This window comes from Plectropomus leopardus, chromosome 2 (genome assembly GCF_008729295.1).
Source record: "Plectropomus leopardus isolate mb chromosome 2, YSFRI_Pleo_2.0, whole genome shotgun sequence".
NCBI lineage: Eukaryota > Metazoa > Chordata > Actinopteri > Perciformes > Serranidae > Plectropomus > Plectropomus leopardus.
Window position 1 is genome coordinate 23,508,242 of NC_056464.1, and position 12,537 is coordinate 23,520,778.

Genomic DNA, 12,537 nt, shown 5'->3' on the forward strand with positions numbered 1-12,537 from the left:
TGGTGGATGTCGTAAAACAAAAACAAGATGGCTGCCTACCTGCAGACCACAGTTTGGGTAGGACATAACATTATGATAAAACATCACATTGCAATTATTTTTACCTGATGTTGCAATTGCGAGATGATTTATGATATTAGAGAGAACGTAAAATTTTAAAATATCTTAATTTTCATTGAAAACCATTTAAATTCTAATATATAACATACAATAACTATTAATAACACTGTGATACATTTTGATTAAGCGTTTAGCCTTTTATTCGAGATTAACAAACAGGTAAACCGGTCGTTTTTCATTGCTGTGTTTTCCAGAAGCTTTTTAGCCACTAAACATGGTTGTTATTTAGTCACCAAACGCTGTTTCCATTTGGATAGTGCCACGAAATGTATAGTTTGTACCAAGGCGTCATTGTGTTTCCAGCTGATATTGCGCGACTAAAACCTTACCCAAAATATTATATTTCCCTAGTTATAAACAAGTAGTCTTTGCACCTAAAAATAACTACATGTTAACCACAGTGCTGTTAAAAAAGTACGTTTTAACATATCTGCTACCTAATAACGTACAAATGTAACGTATCCATGCTTTGCGGAAATGTATAATGCCAACATTTATTCTGGCTTTTGGGATGTTAAACCAGTATGATTACATTCCAGCATACATCAGTAGCATGTTATCTAATGTGGTATGTGCAGTGAAGTCTGAACTTTGATTTCATTAGAAAAACGTCCTACATTTCAACAGTTGTTTGGGCTTTTTCCCAGGCACATAGATCTAATGTACTGTATTGGTATCAGCAATAATATAAACATCACTGAGGGTGTCAGGGATAGTCCACACCAGACAGATCTGTTATTTCTAAGATAAATCAAATGTTTAGTCTATAACATGCCAGAAAACAGTGTAAGAATGCCAACCACAGCAGAGCCAAACACTCCTCCTTCATATTGCTTCTTTGTGTCTACCAGCAGACCAAAACTCAGAGAGTCTATTTATAATTATGTAAAACAGAGAAAAACAGCAAATCCTCACAACTGAGGAGATGGAGTCAGCAGATGTTTGGCACGTATGCTGAAAAATGACTCAAACAATTATTCAGTAATCCCAATTGTTGTTGACTCATTATCTGTGAGTCGACTAATTGTTTAAGCTTCACTGTGAGTCCAGTTTTTTGTCACATCCAAATTGTAACAACATTGTTTGTAAAAAAAACAGATTTTAAATAGGAAAAGAAAATACAGTATCTACTCTCTGATCAATGCTTAACATTATCCAATAACCTTTAGATATGGAAGTGAGGACTGGAATAAAAAATACAGTATGGATGCATTCCTAATGAGCACTATAGACATTAGGAATTAGGAATAATTATTATGAGCACTATAGACATAATAATTATTACTTCTTTTCAGAAATCTGGCTTACTACATCCGTCACACGCACAGCTGTCCAAAGCTATAACATGCACTCACAATCTGCTACTCATATGGACAAACAACATTAAGCCTGAGAGATGAGAGGTCTGCAGACAGCTGACACACAGCAGTGAATTCAGGATCAACCTCAACTTCAGGGAATCTAACATTTTGACATAAAACTGACTCAGAAGTTCACAAGATCAACTTGTGTTTAACCCACAAATGAAGGTTTGTCTGCAAACCACCACACAATGATCATGTGTTTTTCAAAATAGAGTCACGGCCTAAAACAGTTTGGGAAACACAGACTTCACAGCATCAAACTGAAGATATTTTCTGACTTTACCCCACAGCGTGCAATCTACACAACTTCACTTAAAGCCTAGAAAACAACCAAACTTTCAGCCAAACATTTGTGAATTTAGTCCTGCTGATCCAGCTCCATCTCACCACACATACCTGGCTTTTTTCTTTTGTGAGGAGGACTTTCCACGCTTACTCCTCACTGGGCTTTGGTTCGGACGGAGCCTGAAATGGTTCAGCCTGGTGCGTGGAAACTGCATGGTGGACCCGAGCCTGCCCACCAGTACCTCCTCTCTGCCTCCCATATCCACAATGCTAAAAGAATCCAGGAATTACAGTCCGGCACAAAACCTAGCTTTATCCAGTCCTGTTGGTTGAACACCATGTGAGTGCAGCGTGTAAATCTGTCCGCTGCTCCAGTTTCTCTGCGCGGTGACAGGAAGGGTTGTTGTGAGGTTTCACTGAGTGAGTCTTGGGGCTGTGTGGCGAGTTTGTGAGCTGGAGCAGGAATGCAGGAGGGAGTGACGACTCCTCGAACATCACACATCATTCATACCTGTCTCCTCCCTCGCCAGAGGTGACACGCCCTGCCTGCGTTACTGACGGCACATCAAATCTTTTTCAAACACAAATGTTTGACATTTTTAAAAACTATTAAAGCACTTTGGGCTGTAACATTACAATGACACTTGTTCTAGTCCACGTGAAAGTCTAATGGACGGAGACAATGAAGCCGCACAGGTGAAAGCTTTCACTCATGTGTATACCTCAGGCACTTTACTGGCCTGTTAGTGAAAGCTGCACAATTCAGCTTGAGCTAATTAATCAAGGATTCTTTGATGAAACAGGCACATTATCACCTCTTTTCCCTGCTTTTACTCTAAGAATTAAGTTAATCAAACGGATCAAAGGATGAAATTTATACTGTTTTTATCAGCACAGTTGGAGGGTCAGGGCGACTCAGTTTCACTGTAGTGTTTGCTGCATGTGACAATAAATCTTCCTTGAATCCTTGAGATTCTTTTGGTGTGACAGCTCCTGACGTGGTACGTTAAATCAAATCATTGCCTTATATGCAGTGGATAGCTACTTATTGCGACATCCGTAGCTCATGTCCTAGTCCAACCTCATACCTGAGCTCTGGACTGAACAGTTGACATAAATAACTGTCAGGTGGCTGAGTGTTGGATGAGATGTATGAGCGCGAGTCCGAGCGAGACACAGTGCCTCAAGTTCCCCAAGTGCAACTGGTCTGTCAACATTGCATGTGTGTGAAAGCTACTGCAACCCCTCAGCCCCCCCTCACCCATTCACTGACTCATCACCACTTTTTCATCCCCTCTTGTCATGCTGATGACAGCCTATACATCAGCAGAGGATGTAAATAGACAGAGGCAGATTGCAAATGAGATTAGGAGAAATTGTCACCCTAACAAGTATGTGTCGTTTTCAAGTTTGCCATTGTCTGACTTAGATTTAGTCGGTATTAATGAAAATTTGAAGAACGATTCTGGGAATGCATTTCCATGAAAATACAGCAGAAACCTGCAGTGCAGCTTACAAGGAAGAGCCCAACTAGTTCTGTCAGTCTCTACAGTTTGTCATGAGACTCATCTTTCTGTATAGAAAAATGTATCTGGAATCATGGACACAAAATGACAAATACAAAGAGACCCAAAATGACTGCAAAGACACTCAAAATGATCACAAAGAGACACAAATATACAAGAGAGAGATGCAATATGACATTAAAAAAGACCAAAAACATCTAGACAAAGGAAAAAAAGAGACACAAAAGTGCTACAAAAAGGTACTCAACAGCTGCAGAGATACCCACAATGACAACAAAAGGGGCAAAATATCCACCGACAAAAATAACGAGAGACTAAATAGATAAAAAGAGATTCAAAACAGCTACAAAGAGCGACAACATAATGGGACAAAATGACCACAAAGAGACTCAACAATGACTACAAAGAGATGCAAAATGACCAAAAAGACAAAAATAATCAACAAAGACACGCAAAATGACCGCAGAAAGTGGTAAAACAACCTAAGATTTAAAAAACACTATAAGGGGACCTAAAACCTCATAGAGATGCACATGACTACAATAATAAGCAAAATAACAACAAAAGAGAGGCTTAACAACTATAAAATCTGTGTTTTGCTCCTTTGCAGGAGAGATAGTGAGCCCATTTGCATGTCAGTGTCCAGGGGCCCGTTGTCTCATAATCCACTCGTGTCTGGAATAAAGGGCTCAAACTTTGCCATCAGAAAGATAAAAATAGTCTTGAGCCAGACTCATAACTAAAATGACCTCAAGCTGAGTATGCCAGTGGCCATGCTGTGGAGACCCTCAAAGGACAGATCATAAAGAGGCGGGAAGAAAGCTTCCTTGTTTTGCCCCAAGAGCCAAGAGCAAAATGAGCATTGTCTCATTTTTACCCTGTTAATCATACCTCACCATGCCAGCAAGTTAGCCACAAGACAAAACCCATTCTCCTTGCTACTTTTGAAAATACACAATTGAAAACAGGGACTGCTGAAAATGTCAGGGTGTTGGGCTTGTTTCTTTTTGAATGAAGACAAGAGAGTAAACAGGAAGCCGGAGAAGAATGGACAAAATGTCAAACTGCTGTCTTACGTTTACACTCAGGCACTGTGGGAAACAACACAGAGTAACCCCAAGCAACACACTCCGGTCAAGGAATACGGTAATCCACTTGAAATAGCGGCTCGTGTTGAAAGCAACACAGTGTTTAATCCTCGTGGCTGAATTCCACTGCAAGCCTCTTATCTTGCAGAGAATGCAACAGTTTGCTCAGAGACTTGAGAAAGTGTTTCTCGTCAAACCCCTGTCACAGCATGTCCTGTGATACAGAAAACCTCAAACACTGAGAGATCTACAGTCTACCATATCGCTAAATAAACAACAAAAAGCACCAAAAACATGAAAATGATCATCAGACTATTGCACTGTGAAACCCTCCCATGAAATAAAAGCCAAACTAATGTGTGGAGTCACAGAAGAAAACTGCTGACAACCGTGCTCAGCACCCAAACCCTGTTTTACCCCGCAGCAGTGGAGTTAATCCATACATGAGCTTCACGTCCCAACAGCTGCACCAGAGGCCTAATCCTACCTGGCCTTGGCCCGCGCGATGACTCTGCCTGAAAGTAGCAGCAGGGCCGCCGTGCCACTTCTCCCCCACGGCATCCTGCTGTTGTCCCCCCAAACTGCTGCGAGCTGTAGGAAACAGCAGCTGCCTGCCGCTGGCAAGCCGTTTCCTTGTAGTCTCTTCAGTGCACAAACACATTAGAACAAGGACGGTCTCACTGCGCTGGTAGGTAGGAACGTCACTACATCGCATCCTGGGGCAGGAAAGGAGGTCTGCATGGGGTGGGGGTAGGGGGGCTGGGTAAGGAGAGGAGCTAAGTGGCTGAATAACTGACCGGGGCTGGGACACAGACGGAGGGAAGAGACTGTGTGAATGGATTAGGTAGAGGACACAACAGCTGCATGTCTGACTGAGTGGCGGGCCGACCAGCTGTACGGATGAAGTTACAGTGGAGCTTCACCATTTCCACCAGTGGGACAAAGAAAAGTGGAAATGGTCCATTATGTTAGTGGCAGCGTTGTCACTTATTCATGCACTGATTTACTCAAACACAGCTGACCTCTGGTCTTTTGTCCTTACGGCTGTCATCGGTAACTGGAGGCCATCATCCAAGTCACTGTCATTTATTTACAGCTGGGCTGAATATCAGTGAATAGCAGGGAGGTCTCAGCCTGACAGAAAGACACTTGGTCCAATGATGTCCACAGACAATTTTAGAGGTAGGGAAGAAATAACACTGCATCTTGAACTTTGGATCAGACAAAGAAGAGGGAGGAACACATGGCAGAGTAGGACGGGCACAAACTCACAATGCAATCTGTGTCCTCTGCTATATCTTTTGGACATTACATGATTTGACACGGTTTAAGATCTAACTTTAAATCTGACTTAACCCTCCAGATACCGTTTCAACAGTTTCAAGAGCTAGTAGACATTCAGTCATTTCTGATTGTGCAGACGGGAAGAAATTGCCTAAAGATCTTCCATCTATCCATCTAGTTTTTTTCATGTGCTCAGCCTTCACCACAGATTTTTCTATGAGTCAGCCAGCTCCCTGCCTCCACTGCCTACTCATTTTTTTTTTAACTTTTGTATGATAAACTAAACCTAACACAGTAGACGATCTCAAAAGAAACATGTAACAAATACAAAGACACCCAAAACGACTGCAAAGACGCTCAAAATGACCAGAAAGAGACACAAATAAACAAGAGAGAGATGCAATATTACAACAAAAAGACCAAAAACAACTAGACAAAGAAACTACAAAGAGACACACAACTACTACAAAGAGTCATTTGAAAAGGACACTTAAACACCAGTGATGACAGAGACAGGGAGATCACCCTCTCCTTGACCTCTTTTAGTGAAATTTAATGGCTCTGACTGTCCTTTAGTTGAATTTTTACACACAAACTCAGTGCTGAACTCAGCTGAGACAGATGTTTGGCTTATTATGACATAATTATCATTCACAAAGTGAAATTTCAATCAGATTTACTAGATTTGTCTCTTTAGGAGAAAACCTTGAGGGCTGACCACCAAGGATTGGACTTTGTATGACAGCAGTGTTGGGTAATCTTAGATTGTAATAAATCTACAGTATACAGTGTTTCTAGCAACATATGTGAGCTACTTATTGATATAAATCTGATAATGTGACAACATTACCAACATTTTGTTAATAAGATTTCCTCATATGATACAATAAAACGTAATTCGCTTGGCATTGCAGTTCCCTAAAAAACATATTTGCTTTTCCAAAATTGTAATATTAACATCTGGTGGACTGCAAAAACAAGGAGGTAAAGGGCAGTGGATTAAGGTGGCCTTCTGTTTTGATGTATGAACCCATCACTGGTCATTTTAAAGCCGATGATAGCTTTGTAGCAGCAACATGTTTGTTTTTCCCACATTAAATAAGTCAATTTATTTGGAGTCATTGGATATTTTTCTGTTTATTTGATCGTCGCCACAACTGTGCACTTGATACATTGTTCAGGATTTTGCAGATGTGCATGCTGGTACTTTTCACCATGACTACTCGCAGAATGATATATTTTTTTAGCTTGTAATATATTTGCAAAATACTGTATATCTTCTGTCCATTGAAAACAAATTCCATATCAGTTTTGTTCTGTCTGGTTCAGAAAACCTGATAGTGTACCTCTTGTCCACTTTATATTGTATTTAGTAACAGGCCCAGTGAAGCCTCCTCACGATGGTTTACATCTGTCAAAAAAAAACATTCCTACTAAAATGAAAACCTGTAAAAGCCTTTCAGTCGCTGTTAAAGTCCAACTAATCGGCTCCTGGATGAGGTTTTCTGCACTTTCTAAAGTGTTCCTCTATAAAAAATTTTCCCATGTCGAAGCCATAATTAAATAAACGGATCAAATCATGCAGTATATAACTTGTAAACTAAATGCAGAATCAATTGACATTTTCATTTAGTGTGGCTGAAATCAAATGTGGCTCCTCTCTGGTGCGCAGTGTCAGATATCTGGCAGGATCAGCGTAGTCTGTGCTCTAAGCTGCTGGTGTCTCAGCTCCCTGGCAGTTTGCCCAGTCACTTCTTACACTCAGTTTGACTCTAACCAGATCAACACAGATTAGGGAGACCACGGGGATCTCGCTCGGGATTTTGCCGTCTCCACCAGCTCTCTCTCCTCACAATATCTTATTCCTCACTCTTCTCAGAGGTTTCTCCATAGTCTAAAACAATGGAGAGGTCTCTATAGTAACCTCAGTGTTGTGTTTCACTCTCTTGACTCTCACCTTGATTCAAGTCCAGCAAAAACCACCATATCTGCTCTCCTGCAACTTCCCTCTTACCACATCCTTCCGTAAAATGTTTCTTTCCTTTCTTTTGAATCGTATCTCTGACTGTTGTTGCTGCTAAGTCAAGTCCTTTCTCGCCTTCACTGACACTGCGACCTTAGTTCGCAGATACGCCCGGAGGAAAAGGAGAGTGGAGAACGTGATGGCATGTCACCTTGTGACCCTGCAGATGGCATGTGACAGCCAGCTCAGCCTCTTGGCCTGCTCATCCACCTTTTGGCAAGTAGAGCACAGATACTGAAGGGGAGGGGAGGACAGGAAAGTGGAGCGGAGTAGAATACAGGGGAGGGAAAATTTGTAAAAAGAGAAAAGAGGGCAAATGCCGATGGAGAGGGATAATACAGAAGAGGAAGGAGGGTGTGAGAGGAATGGAGGAACGAGGACAAAAATGCCAGCTTTAACCTCTTGAATACTGAGCATATTGGCTTGATTTCTTCCAAGAACAGTTACGAGTGGATGAGTTGTTACAATTTTCAAGAAAATTACCAGAAATTTAGCAAAAAAAGAGGTAAAAACAAAAGAAAGAAAAAAATTAATTAAAAGATAATAATAATAGTTTCCCTTTTTATTACTATCTTTTAATTTTGTTTTCTTTATCTCATCTCTCTGTCTCTCTCTTTTTCTTTTAAAGCTTATTTTCAGGACATTTTCTTCTAATTTCTTGCAATTTGTGCAACATCTCTGGTCAAGTTGCTTTCTGCCTTTTTAGCCATGTTTTCACAACAAAACCACACCAATTCCAAACCAAACCATAAAATTGATGGTCTTCTAGGTTTCAAGGGGTTAACTACATTGATAGCCTGCGATAAATATTTAAAATGTGAATATCAATTGATGAGAAAAGAAGAAAATGTGTCTGAGGCGGGCTTACTGACACGTCGAGATGGTTTAACTAACAAGAAAATGGTGACACAGAGCCAGAATGATGCAGCCTGTTACTCAAACCAATAACTCACAACACAAACACAATTAAAGACATGGTTGCATGCAAGCATGCTGTATATGCTTGCACGTGCATGACCACACAGAAACAAAAGAGGCTATCAACAGTGGTGCACAGTGCCATTAAATGCCGGGGTTAATTTCATGTAGCTGATACCAGTTCTCAGTCAAATGACAACAACACTATGTCACACAAACCAATGAAAATTACGTTCAAATTTGAGATGAGCGATTTTATCACAAGCACAGATGATTTAATAGGATGAAAAATTAGATCATGCACCTTTGATTTTTATTTTATACATACACAAATGCAGGACTGTGCTGTGGCAAAGGAGCTCCTGCATGGCACCCACAGCAATGTGGGTGTTTCCGTTCATCACTATTTATGGCCGCAAAGTTTTACCACATTAATTCATCGGGGCAATGCAGCTGAACTTGTTCTGAAAGCACAGATGGGAAGTTGAGTTGGAGAAAGCTTCAATTATCTGGTCATAAAAACATATTGATGCATTGTTAAAAATATGCAAGGGCAAAATGAGTGCAAACTTCACAATGGCCACTGCATAGGTGTGCATCACTGATATTTCCTTTCCGTCAAAGGTGTTCTTATAGCATGATTTCACCTGAAGCTGAGGACGTGAAATAGTTTTCAGTGGGCTGAATCTATAAATTATCACAAAATAAGCTCATTACAGACTGTGGGATGTTTTAATTTTATTATGTGAGAAAAATGTTAAGATTCAACAAAAGTACTCACAGCTCAGCATATCACCAACTGTCGACACTTTTGTTCAGATTCAGCTGCCATATTTCTATGTTGGTGTGGAGGATATGCAGGCCTAGTAAGTTTAGAGAGATAATAACTACCTTTGTTTGGATGTTCATGGCTCATATTCTCAAGAGAAAAAAAAGGTGACAACTATGAACTCGTTGCTCTTTCCCTACCACCCAGCACTGATACACTGTCACACCTTACTTGACTTTATCAGCACCTTATAATTTCATAACTCACTGACAATAAAAAAACAGGCAATAAAGCAGGCAGGGAGTATCCACAGAAAAGCTATAAATGGACATCTGATTTTAACTAAATAAATGAAACATGCTCTGTTGCATGTCTCTCCTTATGATAAAGTTAAACTACCTTCCTCGACTATATCTCCTGCACAAAACCATTCCACACAATTGCTAATGACAGCAGATATTATTTAATTTTATATGTTTTTGTGAATCCAAATCCTTCCTTGAAGCAGATTGCATATTGCGTCAACCAAAACACACCATGTGTCCTCATGTATACGTGACTCACCGCAGCTGCCTACCTGAGCTGTGCAGGGCTTAAGATATACTAGCAATGACAGCTGGAATACCTTCTCTTCTCTCGCCATATGGAGTAAAAGTGGATTACAAGAGGAGTAGTGCTTTGCACAGACTCTTACTGACTTGTAAGCACACACCCTCTGCCTTTTCTCTTAGGGTATTATGTTAGTACTAACAGGGTAACAGAATAGCCATGTGTTCTTGACATGGTACATTTCTGACAGTGAGCTGAAAAAAAAGCACTGAGGTTATACTGCACAATACTATAACAGTTTCTAGTCTGAACATCATGGGTGCTCTTCTGCAGCAAAGTGAAACTTATTAGGGCTGTTTGTTGTTTATGAGAGAGGAGGGGTGGTGCTAAATGCACTGTGGAGGGAGCTTTGATTCTTGATCTGGCCTAAGGGAGCGACATTCAACTTTAAATGGTTATATTTTGTATTTATTTTAAAACTACCCCCAGAACCCCAAAATGTACAATTGGGTTTGAAAAGCATGTTTTCTTAAAAAATCTCAAAAATCACACCATTAGTCCACCACCAGAACTGTGGAATTTGGTCATTTATAGTGGAAGTGCATTTCCACCGGTAAATCAAAAATAGATATTTGTAGCCCCTAGGAGAGTCATGATTAAAAAAGAAAAAAAAGTCACACCCCAGCCACCCCCTTACTCTGAAAAATAAAGTATAGTCCCTTGATTGTTTGTATTATTATTATTATTATTTTACATCAAAAGACAGTAATACAAACAAGTAGGCTATGCATTATTTTTGAAAAATAAAATTAGGTTCACTGTGGGAGTAATATCTAATGTCAACTAATGGCACACACACTGGAAAGGCAGGAAAGGTAACAAATCAGCTTATTTATTCTTAAAAATTCACTGACATGTAGTCTATTTCAAAGTTTTTTGTGTGAGGTAAACTATATTGAGTCTTTTATCTATCTACCTATCTATCTATATATCCACGTGCACCTTAACTCATGCACGAAGAACAAAAACGCCCATAGCAACAGCTCTGGGTACCCTAGCAACCACAAAGGCTTCCTCATCGGAGACCACAAACGCAAAGCCAAACGACAAAACACACATAACTAATGTTAAGTCAACAATTTACACTCCATTTATAATAAACATAGCTTTTTACCCGACAACATCAGTGATTTTTTTTTTTCAAATTTTAAAAGGTTAGCTAGTTACCTGAAAACAAAGAGATACACGCTAACAGACAGGTTTCTTACCTGGGGAAACACCGTCGACATCGCCGGATGCGAAGGCTCGCCTGAGCGTGAAAAGAGGATTTTTCCTTGTAGTACAACAGTGATGAGACTTGCTGTGAGCGGTGACAACAAACAGATGGCGGGACGGCAGAGGAGCCCTGTGAGAGGAGGAGAGAGGCTGCTCTCCTCTTCCGATGACCATCCACGTTATCCCTCACACCTTGCGGCTGACGTCACCACGCCGGGTCTCAGTAATAACTGCCGTATGACCAACTGGTTTCTGCAAAATATTTCTCTTTGGTTTTTCTTTTTCACATAAACAGGCAAGGTATAGCTTAAAAAACGGCCACTGTAATAGTCTGCAGGAGGAAAATGCTTAAAAAATACTGCATGCATGGTTATATGATCTTTTGACGTCATTACCGAAACTTTAAATACATTTCAAAGTAATTTGGATTAAGAGCATCCTCAATTAAACTCTACCCCCATTTGCAACCAACAATATCCCTTTTAAAAGCCTGGCATCTCTCATTTTTAAATGGGTCATTTTTTTGTAGTTTATCTGTTCATTTAGCCCATTTATCATCTTTTTATGATTTTTTTGTATTCGTTTTATCTGATTTATCTCTTATGTAAGGTATATAGCCAGTATAAAATGAAAAATACTGTTGCTGCTGTTTGCATTTGTTCCATTTTTACATGTGACCTAAATAAAAGTAAATATTTTAATATTTAAAAGCTAGTGCTAGCATCATGCAAACTGAACTGACTCTTATTCTAAAAAACTTTTTTTTTAAAAACCCACACACAATACTGTTTAGACAGAACTTTTCTAAGCTTGCTTACAGTATAATAACACTAAAATTCTTAGTTTCTAAGTAGTTTATTCGGTCTAAAACCTACAAACACATACACGATACACATAAAAACAACATCAAATGGTAATAAATGCTATTCCCTGTTTAATTGTACAACTGGTTATTGTTATTTTGAGCATCAAGCAAAAATGTGAAGCTACATTCTTTGTGAATGGGATGGATATTAGAAAACCAAACATATGGGGCTACAATTTCTTTGATAGTTAATATATTCAAGATGTAGATGTCTTGAGCGTATGTGATTTTTTTATAGGATAAATAAGACTCGATAAGACTGCTCTGGTGTCCACTTGATGGTGAGAATGCGGCCTTCAGAGCAAATACCACAAATTTGGAATATAAATAACACTTGATTCTGAGTGAGTCAATAACAACACATATTCTTTGCACAAGGTCGACATACTGGAAAGTCCTCAGGATGCAGCTAATGGTCAGATCATTTCCAGTAAGTGACTGAGAATTGATTGCCTTTTCCAAGGTCAATAA

At 39.7% G+C, this 12,537-nt stretch overlaps 1 protein-coding gene across 3 annotated transcripts in view; it reads right to left on the reverse strand.

Moving 5' to 3' along the window:
* Window positions 1-11,292, reverse strand: part of LOC121957073 (rho GTPase-activating protein 40) — a 28,709-nt gene extending 17,417 nt beyond the window's left edge. Inside the window, exons 1-2 of one of the 3 annotated variants that reach the window (XM_042505609.1) lie at window positions 11,195-11,292; window positions 8,937-9,072 (exon numbers count right to left, since the gene is read on the reverse strand). Coding sequence is in view for 2 of the 3 variants with exons in the window: in XM_042505586.1 (XP_042361520.1) it covers window positions 1,881-2,029 (149 nt within the window). In the remaining variant the exon portion in view is untranslated. Of the gene's footprint in view, window positions 1-1,880; window positions 2,417-4,870; window positions 5,044-8,936; window positions 9,073-11,194 lie in introns of those variants that run through there. The other 2 variants (XM_042505594.1, XM_042505586.1) reach the window with 2 other exon arrangements.
* Window positions 11,293-12,537: the final 1,245 nt, after the last annotated feature.